This window comes from Neovison vison, chromosome 12 (genome assembly GCF_020171115.1).
Source record: "Neovison vison isolate M4711 chromosome 12, ASM_NN_V1, whole genome shotgun sequence".
NCBI classification, from domain to species: Eukaryota; Metazoa; Chordata; class Mammalia; order Carnivora; family Mustelidae; genus Neogale; species Neogale vison.
Window position 1 is genome coordinate 87,526,980 of NC_058102.1, and position 13,134 is coordinate 87,540,113.

General features: G+C 44.8%; 1 protein-coding gene across 3 annotated transcripts in view; it reads left to right on the forward strand.

The window, feature by feature from the left end:
- Positions 1-13,134, forward strand: part of SLC4A8 (solute carrier family 4 member 8) — an 81,105-nt gene that overhangs the window by 48,610 nt on the left and 19,361 nt on the right. For all 3 annotated transcript variants that reach the window (XR_006381406.1, XM_044228986.1, XM_044228987.1), the window contains exons 17-21: positions 1,261-1,374; positions 4,287-4,448; positions 5,352-5,603; positions 8,822-8,890; positions 10,589-10,762. Coding sequence is in view for 2 of the 3 variants with exons in the window: in XM_044228986.1 (XP_044084921.1) it covers positions 1,261-1,374; positions 4,287-4,448; positions 5,352-5,603; positions 8,822-8,890; positions 10,589-10,762 (771 nt within the window). In the remaining variant the exon portion in view is untranslated. The remainder of the gene's footprint in view (positions 1-1,260; positions 1,375-4,286; positions 4,449-5,351; positions 5,604-8,821; positions 8,891-10,588; positions 10,763-13,134) is intronic.

Sequence of the window (13,134 nt, forward strand, 5' to 3'; positions counted from 1 at the left end):
GATCAGATTTTTAAAAAAATTTAATTTATTTATTTGACAGACAGAGATCACAAGTAGGCAGAGAGACAGGCAGAGAGAGAGGAAGGGAAGCAGGCTGCCGGCCAAGCAGAGAGCCCGACTCTGGGTTTCATCCCAGGACCCCGGGATCATGACCTGAGCCGAAGGCAGAGGCTTTAACCCACTGAGCCACCCACGCGCCCCGAGATGTTTTATTTTATTATAGCCACACTAAACTATAAAGCCCTCTGGGGCACAAAGCGGTGAGAAGTGTTATAGAGAAAATGAAGCGGGAAAGGAGTAGAGGAGGTGCTGGAGTAGAGGGTGGTGACTAGTGTCAAGTAGTATCATCGGGGAAGACCCGCATGGGCAGGGAATGCCTGCATGAACACAAAGGGGGTGAGGGAGCTGCCTGACAGGTTATCCAGAGGAAAAGCATTCCAGGTGGAGGCATGAGCAAGCACAGAGCCTCTGAGCTGGGAGTGAGTCTGGCCCGAGTAAGAAATGACACAATGGTCTGCGGGACTAGAGCAGAGCGAGTAAGCAGGGAAGTCCTAGAAGCTGGGCTCAGGGACGTGATGACTGCACTGTGGGGGCCTCAGTGGCCAAGGCCTTTTGGGTATTTGCCTCAGTGAAATGAGGCACCATTTCAGGGTTTTCGTGGAGGAGTGACCTGTTCCAACTTCTGTTTTCAATGATCAGCCTGGCCGCTTTCGAGAAGGGCAGAACAAGATTAAGGGTCTGCTGTACTTACCGGGACAAGAGCCAATGGTCATGTCGATCCGGGTAGGAACAGTGGAGGTGGAGACAGGTGCTCAGATCCGGGCTCTGTTCTAAGCGGGGGGGCCAATAGGACTTGTGTGCAGGTAGATGAGCTGTTAGACGTAAGGGAGAAGAGGAGTCGAAGCTGCCGCCTCGGTTCTTGGCCGGCACAAATAGACCTTAATTGGTTGTAGAAAATCTTATTCCAAGTTCTCAGAACTGTTGTCTCCGCCTGGGCATAAATCCTCTGAATAAAATTCTTCCCAGTCAGCGCGGTGACGTGAGAGCTTGGTGAATAGTTCCTTCTCCCCCATCATATCCACGCTTTTAGGGTGTTAGCCTGGGCATAGTTACATATTCCTATTGTTGAATAATGCTTATATTAATTCAGTTATAAAATGAAAGCATGCTTCTGAGGACTTTTAAAACTTGTATAATACTAAATTCTTTTCTACTGCATTTAACCTAAAAAAACGCTTTTCCAATCCTTTCTCACGCCAGGTACGCTCCATGGTGAGTGACTTTGCTGTCTTCCTCACTATCTTCACGATGGTGATCATCGACTTTTTGATTGGAGTCCCATCCCCAAAACTTCAAGTTCCCAGTGTGTTCAAGGTAAACAGCTTTCAGGGCACTTGGTACCCTCACGTGGTTTCCCAGAAAAGTTACTCCCCAAGGCCATACCATACCTGAATCCTGTGTTCCTCAGTGCCTTCCATCTAAACTTTGCTCCTAATGCCTTACCTTTTAGAAGAGCAAACTCTGCAGGGTTAGCCCTGTTTAAGCCCAAAAAGTCCGAGAACAAAACCCTAAAGTGGTTAAGAGAACGGAAGGTCTTAAGATTTAAAACAACGGAATTCACATGTTTGCTTAAATACATACCACATTCTGTGGAAATGTGGGGTCCCTGGAACAAGTCTGGTTAACAGTGCTTTCATGGAGCATCAACTCTCTAAGGGCACTAGGAGGGATTAAGAAGCTGGGTTAGGACTTGGCACCTGTCCTCAAGGATGGTGCCATGGGAAGAGGCGAGCGGGCCAGAGGGCCTTTCCCACGGGGTAGCGCTCCTACTGGCCCAGCTCTTCACTGTTTCAGTGTTTCTTTGTATAACTCCCTATAATCTATAATATTTTGCCCAAAATGTATACAAAAAAGGCAAACAAATGATCATATGTGGGGACTCTAGATCTGTTTAGGGGCACTGAGTAACACAGAGGATGGGAAGTGGAGGGGAGGGAAAGCCCTGGTATACTCAGTGACCTAGGAAGAATCATACAATGAGAAGACAGGAGAAGCTTGAAAGAAGGAAGACAGGAATAAAGGCAGCCGCTTGACTTACAAACATCTCTATACCACACGCTTTTGTCTTCCCTTTCTTTTTCTCTCCCTCCCTGAAATAGACCTAGGTAAAAATATCTTTTTCCATAGTGCCTGAAAATTTTTTATTTTATTAAATGCACTGTAATGCCATCAGTTAGAAATTTGTGGATTAAAAAAACAGCCTCTTTAAAAATATAATTCCTCCGAGAATATATCATTCTCACCTTTGTTTGAATGAGTGCAGTCAGCTTTCTCTCTAATACCTAGCTAAGGTCAACCTTCCAGGAGGAATGGATTTGGTGTAAAAATAAGTAATTTGAGAACAGTAAGCAGTCCTTGGAAAGGTTCCCTGATGGGTAGGCTTAAGATAATCAGAAGGTACTGAATTTCTGGGACATCTGGGAAGAAGGCCTCTGGGAGGTAGGAGAGAGATGAGAAGGGAAAATGGGAGAATGTCAAGGAAAATGTTACTCATTGGCAGGCCTCCCTCTCAGGAAGCAAAGAAGAAATTTTCTTCCTTCTTTCCTTCTCTATTATGCCACATGGCTCCTAGTGATTAAGACCTGGTCTGAAGTCTAGTACTGTTACTAATGTGTTAATGTCAGTCAGAGGTTTGTTTTTGTTTATTTTTTTAAGATTTAAAAAATTTTATTCATTTGAGAGAGAGTGAGTGCAAGCGAGTGAGAGCATGATCAGGGATTGGAGGTCAGAGGGGATAGGGAGAAACAGACTCCTGGCAGAGCAGGGAGCCCAATGACGTGGGGCTTGATCCCAGGACCCCAGGATCATGACCTGAGCCAAAGGCAGATGCTTAATCGACTAAGCCACCCAGGTGCCCCATGTCAGCCAGAGTTTAATGAATTTTTATGCTGACTTGAGAGTTTAACTTAGAACATTGTTACTAAGGAGACATGGATTCTATAAACTTTCAGAACTTAACCTATTCATAATTTGAGATTTGGTGGCATTATTGATTAACATTTGAATCCTATAGTCATGACCCATATGGACCCAACTTTGGATGTAGCAGTCTTTTCTTTGAAGATTTTTTTATTATTATTTATTTATTTGACAGAGACACAGCAAGAGAGGGAACACAAGCAGGGGGAGTGGGAGAGGGAGAAGCAGGCCTCCTGATGTGGGGCTGGATCCTAGGACCCTGAGATCATGACCTGAGCCGAAGGCAGATGCTTAATGACTGAGCCACCCAGGCACCCTGCAGTCTTTGCTTTGTTCATTGAGTTTGGGTCAATTCTGGGCCAGTTTGTATCCCTGGCCTTTTATCTTCCACTACTACTTTCTAGACAAGGGGAACTTTTCTTCCCCAGAATACCCTGGAGGGGGTTTGAGGATCTAGGAGAGTTTAAGTATGTCAAAAACACCCAAACAAGATTTATGAACAGTAGTGGTCTTACAGGGATATTGGAGAGGGTCCTAGACCTAACAATAGTCTTGGGCTCTTCTCTCAAGTCTCTAGTCCTTAGGCTCCAGTTTCACTGCTGATGGGAGAAGGCCTCTGAACCAACACAATCTGAGCCCATGAGCTCTATTTTGCCTTTATTTGTGCCGTGACATGTATTGTATGGCTTCTGGAGGGACCAATCTGAAATCTGGAGGTAGATAGTAAAAATTATTTATATTTGCCTTAATTATAATTGTATTAAAATTCTTTTTTGACAGTGGATTTTGTTATTTTACTTGGGTTAATGTTCAGATAAAGTTGCTTTCTCTGTATGTGGGTTTGGAGAGTAAGAGAAGGAAGTGAAGGATTAATGAATATTTCACAGGAAGTTGATAATTGAGGATTGACTCAAAGGGAATTTGGAACAAGGTCATAGATTTCCTAAGGAGTTGCTGTATTTTATGACTTTTTTTTTTTTTAAAGATTCATTTACTTGAGAGAAAGAGAAAGCAAGTGAGATAAAGAACAAGAGCAGGGAAGAGGGGTAGAGGAAGAGGGAGAAGCAGACGGCCTGCTGAGCAGAGAGCCCGACGTGGGGCTCGATCCCAGGACCCTGGGACCATGACTTGAGCTGAAGGCAGACGCTTAACCAACTGAGCCACCCAGATGCCCCACATGACTTTTTTTTTTTTTAAAGGATTCTCATTTAAGAATAATGTGAATATTCTGATTTGTTTTGATCTGCTTTGTCCTAATGACTACAGTTAAAATACAAGAATAAAACTTTGTTTTTTTTCCCCTTCAGCCAACAAGGGATGATCGAGGGTGGATTATTAGTCCCATTGGCCCCAATCCCTGGTGGACTGTGATAGCTGCGATTATCCCGGCTCTTCTCTGCACTATCTTAATATTCATGGACCAACAGATCACAGCTGTCATCATTAACAGAAAGGAACACAAGCTCAAGGTAATAAAAGTTCTGACCTAGAAGAACAAATAGCAGCCTGTTCCTTTTTTATTTTTTTTATTTTAGGATCAGCCCATTTAGACCACGAACTATAGAACCTGGATAAAAACAGTCATGGAAGGAGCTCATAAAGGGTTTTCAGGGGCTTCCAATCCCTCCACTAGTGACAAAGATTGGTTTGGAGATGAAACCAGAGTAGAGCATGATGGAAAGTTGTGAAGGGAGATTGGACTCCATCATTGTCCTCGCAAACCTTTGGGGAAGGGGGTGGGCACAGTTCCTTACAGTCCCTATACAGGCTTATCCTTCTGAGGTTCAGTTGAGGGCTTGAGGTGCTATTTCCTAGAGTCAGATAGTCTCCCTCATGGTGTGCATTACTGGGGTTTTCAGACTGAACCTTGAGCCCAAAGGTTCTAAGGATATAGGGTTGATTTTAGCACATTTACTAGTGAAAGGCTCCATGCCTTCATCTCTGTTCTCTCGTTATGTGGAGTAGACAAATCCATATTTGTCAAGAATCTGGGGGTGTTTGTAAGAAGCCATTAATTTCCAAATCCTCTATTGTTGATCATCTAGACACTAGGATGGTCAAGTTGTGTCTTGGTCTCTGGTTACTCTGCCAAAAAGAGGTGAATCTTTGAATGTGTGAGACTCCAAGTGAGATCTGGGGTGTGCTTGAATAAAAAATGGATATAGCATATATGGGACAGGCTAAAGTTTCCTTTTTTTCTTCTCTGTTCCCTCCAAACCAGGAGGGGCTGGAAGACTCGTCTGGGATCCCTGGACCCCTTCTTCCTTACCTATATAGTCCTTCATGCTTTGGGCCTGGGACTCTTAGCTCACTGTTCTATGCCCCACTACCACAAGCCCATGGGTGGTGACAGAGACTCTGTTTCCCCACAGAAAGGCTGTGGCTACCACCTGGACCTGCTGATGGTGGCCATCATGCTGGGTGTCTGCTCCATCATGGGCCTGCCTTGGTTTGTGGCTGCAACCGTCCTGTCCATCACGCACGTGAACAGCCTCAAGCTAGAATCTGAGTGCTCTGCTCCTGGAGAACAACCCAAGTTCTTGGGCATCAGAGAACAGAGAGTGACAGGTCTTATGATCTTTGTGCTGATGGGCTGCTCAGTCTTCATGACGGCCATATTAAAGGTAACTATTCATTCCCACATTAGATAAATATTTAGTGCCTGATTTATGTCAGGAATTCTGTTAGGTCCTGGGAATACAGTGATACACCAAAGAGATACACATACAAATTCCTGTCCTGGGAGAGCTTACTCTAGCCAAGTAAGATGGATAAGATGTAGTTAAAGACGTTAGTCAAGAAAACAAACATGAGGGGCACCCAGCTGGCTCTGTCAGTGGAGCATGCAACTCTTGATCTCGGGGTTGTGATTTCAAGCCCCATGGTGAGTTTGGAGATCACTTAAAAATAAAATCTTAAAAAAAAAAAAGGAGGGGTTCCTGGGTGACTCAGTTGGTTAAGCTTCCAACTCCTGATCTTAGCTTGGGATCTTGGATTCAGGCCCCTCATTGGGCTCTACTCTGGGCATGGAACCTACTTAAAAAAAAAAGAAAGAGGAGAAGGGAGAGGAGTGTACAAAAAAAAAGGAAGAAAGAAAGCAAACATGATAAATATAGAATATGAAAATGATAAAAGGAAATAGTGTTCCATGGTGCTACAGAGAATGAAGAGAGTGCTGTTTTCATTCTTGTGATCAGAGAAGGCTTCTATGGAGATGGTGTTTAAGATGAGATGGAGCCAGGGGTGCCTGGGTGGCTCAGTGGGTTAAAGATCATGACCTGCCTTCAGCTCAGGTCATGATCTCAGGGTCCTGGGATCGAGCCCTGTATTGGGTTCTCTGCTCGGTGGGGAGCCTGCTTCCACCTCTCTCTCTGCCTGCCTCTCTGCCTACTTGTGATCTCTGTCTGTCAAATAAATAAATAAAATCTTCTAAAAAAAAAGAAAGAAAAGATGAGATGGAGCCAGCTGTACCATGGATGGAGGGAGATGGCATGGGGGAAGTGAGAATAGCAATCTAGTCAGGCCCGAGATGGGAAAGATGATATGTGTTCTAAGAAATATGAGGGCCATGTGGCTCAAGACCATTGAGTCAAGGCAACAGCATAGTGAAATGAGAGTGAAGAGCAGGTAGGCTCAGGCAGCTCATGCAGGGCCTCATGGACTCTGGTAAAGTTCACCTCTGAAGGGTTAGCTTTCAGGCAAGGGACATGATCCATTTAGTATTTTTATTTTTAAGAGTTTTTAATTTATTAGAGAGAGAGAATGAACAGTGGAGAGGGGCAGAGGAAGAGAGAGAGAGAGAGAGAAAGAAGCAGACTCCCCGCTGAGCAGGAAGCAGATCCAAAGTCTTGTTGGTTGACTGGATGTGGGATGAAGTGTGGAAAATGGAAAAATCAAAATGCCTGCTAGGTTTCTGATTTGACCATCTGGGTGGAAAGTAGAGACATTTAAGATGGAGAAGACTGCATGAAAGAGGGAGTGATTTTGTGAGAGGTGGTGGGACTATGGTCAGATTTGGGTGAGACACTCAGCAGGCAACTGTGTGAAGAAGCTAGAGGAAGGTTCTGGATTAAAAATATAAATGTGGGAGTCAACAGCACTTAGTGGTATTGAAAACCCTGGGAGTAGATAAGATCATTCAGGGAGAAGGGTAGATATAACAGAGAAATAGGCCGAGAGGCAGGAGCAGAGTCCAAGGAGCTCTAATATTTAGAAGTCGGGTAGAGGAGGAGATAGCAACAGAGACTCAGAAGGAGCTGCCAGAGAGGTAGGATGGAAACCAAGAGGGCGTGGTATCAGGGAAGCCAAGCAAGGGGAATGTTTCCAGAAAGAGGGATTGGTTAGAATCTGTCTGTCTAGAATGATAAAGACTAAACCAAGCCATTAGATTTGGCAATATGGAGGCCTAACGTGCCTCGACAAGAACAGATTCAGTGGAATGATAAGGCTGAAGTTGAATTTCAGGGAAGTGAAGAGCAAATAGGAGGTGAGAAGCAAAGAGAGCACAGGCACACAGCTCTTTCAAGAGATTTTTTATATCAAATGGGACGGAAAATGGGCAGTGGCTGGTATGGGATGTGGGGTTAAAGAGGATTTTTGGAAAGGCAGAAGATGCCTTGAATGTGAGAAAAAAATTTTTTTAGTTTTGTGGGTATAAGACTTGCTTTTGGAAAAATGGGGTGAAAAGGAAAGTTCTCTGGCTGTATTGCCAAGTCCCAAACACTCTGGAGCATTCTGGAAATGAGGCTCCCCTGCCTCCTTCTCCCCTCTTTTTGGTGACTCTTCAGCCACCCCAGCCTGCCCTGTGAGTGCTATTTAAGGGCGATAGTTGAGAGAAATGGGAGAGGACTTGGAACTATCTTCCTGGCCCCTTACTTTCTACCCAGTCCACCTCTCCTCACGCCTCCTCCCCACTTCTACTCTCTGTCCCCAGCCTTGCCCCCACTCCCTCCTCTGGTCTAGCCATCATCTGGAGGAGCCCACAGGTTGCTGCTCCTCCAGGAAACGAACCACGAAGGCATGGCAGTGGGCATTGCCTGGTCTTCCTAGAACTGTCTCAGAAGGTTTCTTTCAGGACACCATTCAGTAGTTCTACAAGCAAGGTTAGCAACAAACTGAGATGTCTGCTCACTCTACGGTTGAAACAACATAAAATCTAATGGGATTTTCTAGTTCTGAGAGGAATTATGTTTGGAAATTTTAGCTTCAGAATAAAAGCAAGCCAAGTTCAGTCTTCAGCTACAAGACTTCCCTTGCCTTAATTCTGCAGGCCTCATTTCCCTACCTCATAGAGTTGCCCTGAAGATAGCTGAGATTGATAGATTTGATCTGATAGGTGTGTATGCATATTCAAGTGCAATAGAATGATATTGATTTTTCTCCCCAAATCATTCCCGATACCTCCCCATTCCTGCCCTCAAGTCTCTGGTTAGCAGAAAGGAAACTTTTTAGTCCATGTTAAAACACACTAAATCCCTGAGATGACTGATTATGTAATTAGTGTCAAAAGATGTGTGTGTGTATGTGTGTGTGTGTGTGTGTGTGTGTGTGTGTGTGTCTGCCCATCTCTATGGAGGAGGAAGATCCAGACAAGGGTAAAATGTGAGGCCTGTGATTTAACTAGGACCAGGTTACTCTTATGTGTAGTCATTTCATCTCAGAATGAAAGCATATTTGATCATTGTCAGCTTCTGATTTTGCTTCTCCTTCTAAATCATGCCAGAGGCAGCAGGAGCTAATGAGGTTTTTATGCCGTGGTTGGGGGACTTGGTTTCCTTCTTGGAGATTTACAAGTTTATGATAGCTAATTTAATTTCTGGTCTTTCTGTCCTTTTGTCCTCAGTTTATCCCGATGCCAGTGCTCTATGGAGTTTTCCTCTACATGGGAGTTTCCTCCCTACAAGGAATTCAGGTATTGCACTGTTTGGCCTGGGCAACGACTTTGCACCATGAGCTCATCCATCCTGACCAGAGATGGAGGGCTGCCCCAGGGGTGCATGAACCCGTTCTTGTGGGAGTCCCTTTCCTAGGCTTGCCGCTTAAAGCTATTTGAGGATTTAAATGTTGCCTCTGTCACATACCAACCTTAGGGAAATTACCTGTGTTTCTCTGAGACTCAGTTTCCATTTTTGTCCAGTAGAGACAGTAGGTCACCTACTGTCTGCTCATGTTTCTTTGGGCACTGGGCAAGTCATTTGGACAGTCAAGCTGGCATGAGAGGACAGAGACTTTTGGGGTGGCCTGGCTTGATGTCATGGTACCAGTCCTTCATTAGCTATGTAGCAGACAGATAGCAGGCTTCCAGGCATGCATCACACTAGCTGTTGCGCCAGGCTACGGTGTGAGCCGGGCAGACGACACTGGCTGTAGTGCGGGTTGCTCCAGGTCAGCGGGTACTACTTCCTGTCGTGCTCTGCCTTTGCCCATCTGTCAACTCATTCCTTTGAGTCCTTTGAACATAGAAAATCAGGAGCATGCCACAGATCATGTGGGCACCCCAGATGAATATCCAGGGGTCACTCTTACCCACTGAGTTTTAATGTGACCTTGGGCAGGTATTGAATCCCTCTGGGTCTCTGGTTTCCCTTTGATTTATTTTTAATTAATTAGTTAATTAATATTTTGTTTATTTCAGAGAGGGAATGAGAGAGAGAAAGCACAAGTGGGGGGGAGAGGCAGAGGGAGAGGGAGAAGCAGACTTCCTGCTGAGCAGGAATCCTGACTTGGGGGTTTGATCCCAGGACTCTGGGATTATGACCTGAGCCTAAAGCAGACACTTAACTGACTGAGCCAACCAGGTGCCCCTGTTTTCCTTTTTATAATATAAGGATGGTTATATGTTCTATATCCAGAATGTCATGAAGTTTTATCTTTTTACTATAAATAATCAATGAAAAGCTCCAAACTGTTCAAAGAATAAGTAAGAGATAAGGTTTTGATAATAAGCAGAAAGGTGGAACTGGCTTATTTTGTTCTCAACAATCCCCGAGAAAGATCTCTCAGGAGCCAATGTGAGAGAGAAGAAAGAAATTTGAACCTAGAATTAGAAAAGATGGATTTAGGGGCACCTGGCTGGCTCAGTGGATAGAACATGTGACTCTTGATCTTGGGGTTATGAATTCGAGCGCCGTGTTGGATACAGAGATTACTTAAAAAAAAAAAATCTTTAAAAAAAGGAAAAGAAAAGAGGGGCACCTGGGTGGCTCAATCAGTTAAGTGGCTCTTTTCAGCTCAGGTCATGATCCTGGGGTCCTGGGATCCAGCCCCACAGCGGACTTTCTGCTCGGTGGGGAAACTGCTTCTCTTTCTCTCTCTGCCTGTTGCTCCCCCTGCTCGTGCTCACTCTCTCTCTCTCTCTCCCTCAAATAAAGAAACAAATCTTAAGAAAAGAAAAGAAAGATGGATTTAAATGTCGCCTCTGTAATATAACAACCTTAGGGAAGTTACCTTTGTTTCTCTGAGACTCAATTTCCATTTTTGTCCAGTGGAGACAGTAGGTAACTTACTGCCTGCTCATCAGAGCAGGTGATGTAAGAGACATGAATGGGCCTCACAAGGCTTCTGACCCAGAGAAGCCTCCTGGAAATAAATGCCAGTTCCCTCCTTCCAGTTCTTTGACCGTCTGAAGCTCTTCGGGATGCCTGCAAAGCACCAGCCGGACTTCATCTACCTTCGGCACGTGCCCCTGCGCAAGGTGCACCTCTTCACCCTCATCCAGCTCACCTGCCTCGTCCTGCTCTGGGTCATCAAGGCATCTCCAGCTGCCATTGTCTTTCCGATGATGGTGAGTTTCCAGCATTATGGTTTATTTTTTAAAAGCGCGATAAAATGTACATAACAGAAAGTTTATCATCTTAACCATTTTGTAAGGGTACACTTTGTGTTGTGGTACAACTCTTGCTACCATACATTTCCAGAACTATTTTACCTTGCAAAACTGAAACTCTGTACCCATTAAACAAGGACTCCCTACTGCCCCTCCCCTAGGCCCTGGCAACCACTATTCTATTTTGGTCTCCATGAATTTGACTACTCCAGGTGCCTCATGTGAGTGGAACCATGAAGTATTTGTGTTTTCGTATCTGGTTTTATTTTACTTATTAGCATAATGTCTCCAAGAGGCTCATCTATGTTGTAACATGTGTCAGAATGTCCTTATGAAAGACTGAATAATATTCCTGTGTGTGTGTTTTTATATATATATATATATACACACACGTGCCACCTTTAGGTTATCTGTACATTCGCTCGTACACACTTGGATTGCTCCCCCTTTTTGGCTATTGTGAATAATGCTGCCATAAACATGAATTGTACAAATAAATGTGTTCCACTTTCAGTTCTTTGCTGTGTATACCTAAAAGTGGATTGCTGGATCATATGGTGATTCCATTTTTAATTTTTTGAGGAATGGCTGCGCGATGTTATAAGTACATGGGGTTCCAATTGGTCTACATCTTTGGCAACACTTATTTTCTGCTTTGGGCCTTTTAGTTTTGTTTGTTGTTTTCTGGCAATCAGCCACCCTAAAGCGTGTGAAGCTTGTGGTTTTGATTTGCATCTCCCTAATGACTAGTGAACTTGAGCCCGTTTTCATGTGCTTATTGACTGTATATCTTAAGACCTGTCTGTTCAAGCCCTTGCCCATTTTTAAATCAGATTGTTTGTTTTTGGTTGTTGGTGTTGAGTTTCAGGAGTTCTCTATCATTCTGGATATTAACCCCTTATCAGTGGCGAGTCTTCTGGTGGGCTTTTGTAGGAGCAGCGTTATTTGTGGACCTTGAGGTGTGGGTGCATGTGTGAGGCAGCTTAGCCTCTTTATACTTCCAAGTCTATTGGTCTGTCTCCCTCCTTCCCTCCCTCCCTCCCTTCCTAACTTCCTTTCTCTTCTCTGTGTCTCATGACTCTGACATGGAGAGCATTCTTCATGTTCTCAATAATTTGCATGTTACTTCAGAGCAACAGAGATCCGGTTTAGAATTCATTGAGATCAGAAGTGCTTGGAGTGGTGGAAATGCACTGTTTTCAGCCGCTGGGAGAGGGGACAAAGTTGGCCCAGCACTGAGAAGTGACTGGGACATCCTCACCTCCTCTTGAACGGAAGCAGAGACTTTAGAAAAGGGACTAGGGAAGCTCAGCTGTGTGTGGTACCGCAGATGACAAGGGGCTTCCTGCCACTAGAGTGAGGGTGAAATTCTTGCCACCAGACATCCTCCCAATCTCATCATCTCCTCCTGTTACCTTCTCCTCTCTGGCTTACCCTGGATCACGAGGCTGTGGAGCATACCGTGGGCTGTTTGAAAGTGACCAAAGGGTGGGCCTCTAGGGTGAAAAGGCAGTGAGGGTAATGTTTGATGCATATTTCAGGACTTTTTGGGAGAATATTCAAGGGTGAGGAAAACGGGGGTCGGGGTGGGTGCTCTTCTCCCTTCCTCTCTTACACATGTACCTCTTGCTAGATCTCTCAGTTTTGTCAGAGTTCATGTAGATTTCTGCATTTGGGTGTTATATTCAGGGGTTGACTGGTTAAATTAACAGCAAATGCTTGACAACCCCTTGGAAGGGACACTACTATTTTGGATTTATTGAGAGAGTAGTTGTGGACATGAGGGAGAAACGTGGTTGAACATAAGCCTGATTTGCCTCATTGCTGTCCAGCCACCAGACATAGCCGCTGAATACCAGTCACTCCAAGCTGGTCATTCTGGGTTATTATTAATTCCCCTTTGGCAAAAATGGCCTTTTATGGGGAAAAAAAGTGGAGCAGCAGCTGAAGCAGCCTGTCCTATGTACAGATGAGGAAATTAGCTGTCAGATTTTAGGCAAGTTACTTTCTCTCCCTGGGCCTCAGTTTCGTCAATTACAAAAAGAGTGTCAGGCCAGTCCAGGGGGCAGAGCCACAAAACACTAGCGATTCATGATGCAGGCATATAGCAAGGATTTTGTAGGGAAATGTAAAGGTGAAGGGATCAGGGGGAATTCTGATGGTCCTTCAAAGTCCTTCCTGCCATGGTGAGGTGTGCTTGGGCTGGGCGTGCCTGGTCTTGCCATAGCTGGGCTCTGGCAAAAGCTCTCTCCCCTAGGACTGCCCTGCAGCCCTTCCTGCTGCTCCCACCACAGGAAAAGGCAACTCTGGGCCCTCTGAGGATGAGTGGT